The 8,065-nt window shown below is 50.2% G+C and overlaps 1 protein-coding gene across 3 annotated transcripts; it reads left to right on the forward strand.

Moving 5' to 3' along the window:
* Positions 1–875: 875 nt before the first annotated feature.
* On the forward strand, positions 876–7,759 carry KLF10 (KLF transcription factor 10). 3 transcript variants are annotated; one of them, XM_002807648.8, is made up of 4 exons: positions 876–1,018; positions 4,159–4,392; positions 4,496–5,408; positions 6,163–7,759. In XM_002807648.8, the coding sequence occupies exons 1-4, from the start codon at positions 983–985 to the stop codon at positions 6,420–6,422; spliced, it is 1,443 nt and encodes a 480-aa protein (XP_002807694.3). In that variant the 5' UTR covers positions 876–982; the 3' UTR covers positions 6,423–7,759. The 3 variants fall into 3 exon arrangements, with proteins under 3 accessions (XP_002807694.3, XP_035132581.1, XP_035132582.1); XM_035276690.3 differs by having other exon boundaries at positions 1,008–1,310; XM_035276691.3 differs by lacking the exon at positions 876–1,018 and adding an exon at positions 2,331–2,606.
* The last annotated feature ends 306 nt before the right edge of the window (positions 7,760–8,065 follow it).

Below are 8,065 nucleotides of genomic sequence, written 5' to 3' on the forward strand. Positions count from 1 at the left end.
CAGCCGAATGTCAGCGCCCAAGGGGGATAAAAACTCGGGTCTGCGGCTCCCCACCACGCCCTCGGTCCCGTCCTCGGGGCTGCCAGGAGTCCTCACGCCATCCTCTGGGTTGCCCAGGAAGAAGGATAGGCGGGGCGGGCAGGCGCTGTGGGCGCTGCAGATGGGGAGGGCAAGCCCGCGGCCCAGCGTGGGCGGGGGAGGGGCGCGAAAGCAGGTGTCGGCTCTGTGGCAGGGTCCTCCGCCCCGCGCCCCGGTGCTCCCCGAGGCTCAGCGAGGCAAAACCTAGCAAATGCTTCAGAAATGCAGCTCAGTCACCGGGTTCTGCTTCCTCGTCAGACGCGCAAGCGGATGGCGCTTCCAATGCAAATCTCTTGGCTCCCGCACCTTGGCTGGCAGCCGCCACCTCCCCCGCCTGCCCGGCGTCCCGCCCACTCCGTGGCGGGCTGAGCAGAGGCCAGGCGCGGAGGGACGGGGCGGAGCGGGCATCCCTCCCCACCCCACACGTGGGGCCGGCCCTCCGCAGTGCCCGGGCGCGCTGCCTTTGCCGCGCCTCCCCGCCCGCGGCACCGCCTCTCTAGACAGGGGCGGGGGACGAGGGGCGAGGAGTGGGCGAGGGGCAGGGGGCGTCACTAAATCAGGTGGCCACTGGAGTTCCCCCGGGCAGGGCCGAGGGAACACTCTGCCGGGGGATTGTGTACACGCTTCACTGACACTAGCTTCACGCTGCCGGGCAGTCGCTGATCACGCGTGGTCCCGCGAGCCCATTGGCCAGAGCCTCACACACCTTTGCCGCTGATTGGTCGGCCTCAGGCTCCGCCCCCGCCCCCGCCCGCGGCGCGGGGCAGGCTGAGAGGCTACCTGAATGGGGAGGGGGCAGACGGCGCGGAGCGCGGCGGCGGCGGGAGTGGCGTCGAGAGTCTCCGGGCGCCCGTCTGTGGCCAGGCAGCCAGTCAGCTCGTCGGCGGCGGCCAAGCAGCCAACCATGCTCAACTTCGGTGCCTCTCTCCAGCAGACTGCGGTAAGTCATTTGGGGATGCCCCTGTGCTTCCTCGCCTAGTCGTGTCTGGGGGACTAAAGGGGGCGCGAACCACGAGCCCCTGACATCAGCCACGCCTGAGAATTGGGGCTGCAGCGGAGTGCTGGGGAAGGAAGGGGCTTCCTGCCTGCAGACTACGGGCATTAGGGAGGGCGTGTGTGTTGGCGAGGGGGTCGAAGAGGGGAGCTGGGATCTGGAGACGGAGACCCGGGTCTTGCTCTAGATGTACTACGGAGGGGAAGTGGCAACTCCGCAGGGAGACCCGAGAGGGCAGGTGAGGAGGAGGGTGACTGGAGCGGGGAGGAGTGCGGAGGGGGCTGTCGCCCTGCAGCAAGGTTGGGGTGCGGCGCGGAAGGGGAGTCGTGGGAGGTACAAGGGGGCTACCCTGCACCTGGCGCCGGGGAGGGATGCCCGGTCTGGAGGAGGAAGGCGAGCCAGGGCCGGAGGGGGCTGCTCGCAGGCGCTCGGGAGGCGGGGTGTCCACCGGAGGGCGAGGGGGCTACCATCCTGGGGGTCTGAACCCAGGCTTGGAACACGGGGGCTGCTGCAGATAGCTCGGGGCGGGGGGAAGGGACTTCTGGCGTCGGCGCGGGGGATGACCCGAGGGCCAGCCGACCGCCTTGGGGGACGAGGTGCTCCCGCAGACGTCTGGAGAGGGGACTCAACGCTGGGGCAGGTGGCCGCCTTCTGACAACTCCTTGGAAGGGGCGGGAGGGTGGGAAGCGGGACCCAGCAGCTGGGGCGGGAAGGTGGGCGGGGGGAGCTGGGCTGCGAGACGCGGGGGCCGCGCGTCTGGAGCCGGGGCCTGTGGGGGCTGCACGTCTGGGAACCCGCGGAGACGCGCGGCGGGAGGGGGCCGGAGCTGCCGGAAGTCACGGGGAGGGGGCGTCGCGTTCGCAGGGAGAGACGGGGTGGTCTGAGGACCGGTGGGCCGCGTGGGCGGGAAGCGCCGAGGACGCTGCCGGGTCCCCGGGGGCTGCCGGCGGGAGGAGGGCGGCGGCCGGGTTTTCCGCGGGGACCCAGCTCCTCCTCCCGCAGCTGAGGCGGAGGCTGGGGGTGGGCCGGGAGCGGGTGCGCCCGGAGAGCTTCTCGTCCCCGAGTGACCCAGCCTCGGCCTCCGCCAGGGGCGGGAGCGAGGCCCGGCCCCGCTGTCGGTTCCTAAGGGAACGGCGGCTCGCGGGGAGCTGGAAGGGGCGGGCGCCTCCCGGAGCCTGGCGCCCGCGGCCCCGCCCCTCCCCGCGGACCCGGCGCGCACGGCCGGGCGGTTGGCGGCGGCGCTCACGGCCCCTCCCCCAGACTGGGCGCGGACGAGGGCCAGCGGGCTCAGGAAGTAGGGGAAAGGTGACGGCGCGGCAATTCCCAGTTCACGTTTCCTGCGCCGCCCGGAGCAGCCGCTGATCACGCTTTGTTCACATGCCTCGCCCCCTCCTCCCCCACGCCCCCTCTCCGGGCCGCACAGCCAATCCGGGCCCGGGCCGCCGAGCCGGTCGGCCAATGGCGGGGGCAGGGGCGCGGGGACGTGCGAGCGGCCAGGAATGTTCCCAGTGACTCACCCGCGAGCCTCATTGAGGTTAGGGCGGCCCCATCCGTCGGTACCCGCCAGCGAGGATCTCCCCCGCCGTCCGCCCCCGCCCCTCGTCTGCCTCCCCCGCCCGCGCCTTGGCCCTTGCTTCCCTTTCCTGCCTCGCGCCCCACTCCCTTTCCTCCCCTCCCTGTTTCCCTTCCTGTCCTTCCCTGCTCACGCTCTCCTTCTCTACCGCCTGCTTTTTTTCCCTTTCTTTGCATTGGCGTCTTGGGGCTGTCACAAGCGCGCTGTCCATTGCAGCTTACATAAAGGCGGGCGCGATTATGCAATTGCATTGTTAGCGATATTTCAAGAGCAATGGCTCGTTTTCTTATGATTTCAACACCGAGGCATCATGCATTTTTGAAAAACTAGTATTGAGAATAATACCTTGCAACGTGTAAAGAATGTTTTTTGGTATTTTTACACAATCTCTACTTTGACCAAACGAGTCGGGACAGTCTTTTTTTTTTTTTTTTAAACGGAAAATAGAAATAGTGGGTAGTACCTTTTTTTTTTTTAAGTGTAGTAAAAAGAACTAAAACATTAGGTAGGAGTTCTACAAATAAGTGCAAAGCATGTGCTGTTACTTTGTCATTAAGCAGCACATTTTAATTCCTTCAATAATTGAGATTCTATTTTGATCATGCTGAATCTTTAAAGTCGGTTTTTGCAAATTCCAAGTCGAATATTAATTTTTTTTGATTATCCAGTTTTTAGTAGTATTGCATTAGTTAAGTTGTAGGTAAGCATGGCAAACCGTTGTGTCAAATAGGTTCGGTAAAAGGGGGAGCACAAATATGAAGAAGTTGAAAGTTGATTAAAATAAGCAGTAGAATTTTTTCTACATATTTCATTTGGTCATTCTTTACCATAATCAAATTATCAAATAATTTTAGATCTTAATACAATTTCAACTTGAAAGATAGCCTTAAAAATCCCTTTTTAAAAATTTTTATCCCAAAGTGCAAAGTGACTTTCCAAAGGTGAGACCCAACAATACATCCATAACAACAGGCCAGAGCTTTACTAGGTTTTGTCTTTATTAGAAGATTTTGGCTTTCTTTTTTTCTATCAGGAATTTTTACCTCAAAAGACCTCATACCATACCTGTCATATTTTAAAAGATAATTTTTTTGCAGCACTCTCCCTTAGTTATTTTGTATGACTCTAGTTGCAGGTAGCTACTCTGGAAAGTCTATATAAAACTTTTTTTTCTTTATAGCCAAATACTTCTCTTTTTGGATCACAAATGCATTGATAATCTTAGTCCCTTTAGTGGTAATAGGTGTGTCTCTCTCCCATGAGCAGATATCAGTGTTAAAGCCTAAGTGTTGGAGAAAGAATGAGAAAGACTTTATTGCCACTACTGTGAGGTTTGGGTTACCTATCTCACAAGTGTAGCTGAACTTTGTATCAGAGTAGGGGTGAGAAGAAAATTATTTCTGATTTTAACTTGGAAAGTTGTGTGAGTTGTAAAAACAAGAATATTTGCTCGATTCTCTATGTGTCATTTGGATGACATATGCTTATAAGCTTTCCTCTTTTGTTTTCATAGGAGGAAAGAATGGAAATTATTTCTGAAAGGTCAAAAGAGAGTATGTATCCCTGGAACAAAACTGCAGAGAAAAGTGATTTTGAAGCTGTAGAAGCACTTATGTCAATGAGCTGCAGTTGGAAGTCTGATTTTAAGAAATACGTGGAAAACAGACCTGTTACACCAGTATCTGATTTGTCAGAGGAAGAGAATCTGCTTCCGGGAACACCTGATTTTCATACAATCCCAGCATTTGTAAGTATTATTGTTTTTAAGATAGATGTAAATTATAGAATTTCTTAAAATTTACATAATGGATCATAGATTTCTTATGCTTGTATATTTCCCTTTTCTTTAGTGTTTGACTCCACCTTACAGTCCTTCTGACTTTGAACCCTCTCAAGTGTCAAATCTGATGGCACCAGCGCCATCTACTGTACACTTCAAGTCACTCTCAGATACTGCCAATTCTCACATTGCTGCACCTTTCAAAGAGGAAGAAAAGAGCCCAGTATCTGTCCCCAAACTCCCCAAAGCTCAGGCAACAAGTGTGATTCGTCATACAGCGGATGCCCAGCTATGTAACCACCAGTCCTGCCCAGTGAAAGCAGCGAGCATCCTCAACTATCAGGACAATTCCTTTAGAAGAAGAACCCACCTGAATGTTGAGGCTGCAAGAAAGAACATACCATGTGCTGCTGTGTCACCAAACAGATCCAAGTGTGAGAAAAACACAGTTGCAGATGGAGATGAGAAAGCAAGTGCTGCACTTTATGACTTTTCCGTGCCTTCCTCAGAGACGGTCATCTGCAGGTCTCAGTCAGCCCCCATGTCCCCACAGCAGAAGTCAGTGTTGGTCTCTCCACCTGCAGTATCTGCAGGGGGAGTGCCACCTATGCCGGTCATCTGCCAGATGGTTCCCCTTCCTGCCAACAACTCTGTAGTGACAACAGTCGTTCCCAGCACTCCTCCCAGCCAGCCACCAGCTGTTTGCCCCCCTGTTGTGTTCATGGGCACACAAGTCCCCAAAGGCGCAGTCATGTTTGTGGTACCCCAGCCCGTTGTGCAGAGCTCAAAGCCTGCAGTGGTAAGCCCAAATGGCACCAGACTCTCTCCTATTGCCCCTGCTCCTGGGTTTTCGCCTTCAGCAGCAAAAGTCACTCCTCAGATTGACTCATCAAGGATAAGAAGTCACATCTGTAGCCACCCAGGATGTGGCAAAACATACTTTAAAAGTTCCCATCTGAAGGCCCACACAAGAACTCACACAGGTACCAGCCGCTTCTTATTTATGTCTTTAATGTTTAAATGAGGTTTTGGCTGTGATCACACATACAAACCCAGCCTGATAAGAACTTGCCCTAGCAAGTTTAGCAGATGGTATTTATCAGTGCAAGGTCCTCCAAGAGGCTTTACTTATTGGATGCCACTCACAAGTGCCATAGTCCCTGCACTTTGGGAGACCAAGGTGGGAGGATTGTTTGAGTGCAGGAGTTCAAGACCAGCCTGTGCAGTATAGTGAGACCTGATCTCTACAAATAATTTAAAAATACCTAAGTATGTAAACAAAAGCCTTATCAGGGTGCTTATGTTTCAGTTTCTCAAATGATGATTCTGCAGATGTCTGAGTAATTAATTAGTTATCTTTAAAGCCTTTGAATCGTAGTTGAAGTCAGGAAGTCTTTTCATGTTTGGCTTTTTTAAGGGATGAGGTTGCCCAGGCTGGTCTCAACAAACTTCTGGGCTCAAGCCATCCTCCTGCCCCAGCCTTCTGAGTAGCTGGGACTACAGGTGCATACCACCCCACCCAGCTGCCTTATTTCATGAGGGGTAGATTTTTGTAAATGTGATCGAGTGACAAGTTGAAATTGGAGCAATAAATATCTCATATTCATTTGACAGTTTATTGACCTATATTAGCTTTTATTATTTAAAATGCATCTCCTCATATACTTTTAGATAGAAGTGAACATATAATTTACAGCAGTCTTATGCATAACAATGATTTGTATTTCTTTGTTTTAGGAGAAAAGCCTTTCAGCTGTAGCTGGAAAGGTTGTGAGAGAAGGTTTGCCCGTTCTGATGAACTGTCCAGACACAGGCGAACCCACACGGGTGAGAAGAAATTTGCATGCCCCATGTGTGACCGGCGGTTCATGAGGAGTGACCATTTGACCAAGCACGCCCGGCGCCATCTATCAGCCAAGAAGCTACCAAACTGGCAGATGGAAGTGAGCAAGTTAAACGACATTGCTCTACCTCCAGCCCCTGCTCCCACACAGTGACACACCAGAAAGTGAAGAGTCAGAACTAACTTTGGTCTCAGCAGAGCCAGTGGTGATGTAAAAATGCTTCCACTGCAAGTCTGTGGCCCCTCAACATGGGCTTAAAGCAGAAGCCCACAGCCTGGCGTGAAGGCCCAGCCTGGGTTAGGTGACAAAAAGGGCTTTGGCCACAGGCAAGTCACAGAATGGCAGGTTTCATTTCTTATCACATAAGAGAGATGAAAAAGCTTTTATTCCTTTGAATATTTTTTGAAGGTTTCAGATGAGGTCAACACAGGTAGCACAGATTTTGAATTTGTGTGCACATTTGTTACTTTACTTTTGCTGTTTATACTTGAGACCAACTTTTCAATGTGATTCTTCTGAAGCACTGGTTTCAAGAATATGGAGGCTGGAAGTAAACATTACGGTACAGAGATGGAGATGGAAAATCGGTTTGTATTATTACAAATATTGTCATCTTTTTCTAGAGTTATCCTCTTTATTATTCCTAGTCTTTCCAGTCAACATCGTGGATGTAGTGATTAAATATATCTAGAACTATCATTTTTACACTATTGTGAATATTTGGAATTAAACAGCTGTACATTGCTAAGAGGGCCCAAAGAATTGGAATCCTCCTTAATTTAATTGCTTTGAAGCATAGCTGCAATTTGTTTTTGCATTTTTGTTTTGAAAGTTTAGCAAATGACTGTATCTAGGCATTTCATTATGCTTTGAACTTCAGTTGCCTGCAGTTCCTTGTGTAGATTCGAAAATCGTATACCAATGTGTTTTCTATAGACTCTTAAGATACACTGCACTTTGTTTAGGAAAAAAATCTGAGGATGAAAATATATATTATAAAGAAGGGATATCAAGAATTTTAGATAACTTCCTGAAAAAGATGGCTTATGTCATCAGTAAAGTACCCTTATGAGGATATAATGTGTGCTTTATTGAATTAGAAAACTAGTGACCATTATTCACAGGTGGACAAATGTTGTCCTATTAATTTATAGGAGTTTTTTGGGGATGTGGAGGTAGGTGGGTAGAAAAATTATTACAACATTCACTTTTGTTAACAGTATTTCTCTTTTATTCTGTTATATAGTGGATGATATACACAGTGGCAAAACAAAAGTAAATTGTTTAAAATATATAGTGAAAAATGTCACTATATCTTCCTGTTTAACATTGTTTTTGTATATTGGGTGTAGATTTCTGACATCAAAACTCAGACCCTTGGAAAACAAAAGTTTTCTTTTAATTAAAAAAAAATCCTTGTGACTTACAATTTGCACATTATTTTATTGTACTTTATATCTTGTTTACAATAAAGAATTTCCTTTGGTATATAGAATTGGTCATTGCATTTCTTAAAAACCATTCTCTCACCTTGACATTGATCACTTATATTATCCAAGGACTTAGTGTCTGAATTTCTGTAAGGGCCTCATTCGAATTTAGAACAGCAGGAATATGTCTTTAACATAAATCAATTTAAAGAGCATATGATGTGAAGCCAAATACCTATTTGGTGAGTTCATATGTGAACCAGCCAGTTCTAAGAAACAATATTTAATTTTTAAACATTCTTATTTTTCAAGACATAGTTTCACTCTGTCGCCCAGGCTGGAGTACAGTGGCATGATCTCGGCTCA

The sequence above is a fragment of the Callithrix jacchus genome, chromosome 16 (assembly GCF_049354715.1).
Source record: "Callithrix jacchus isolate 240 chromosome 16, calJac240_pri, whole genome shotgun sequence".
In the NCBI taxonomy this organism is placed as follows: domain Eukaryota; kingdom Metazoa; phylum Chordata; class Mammalia; order Primates; family Cebidae; genus Callithrix; species Callithrix jacchus.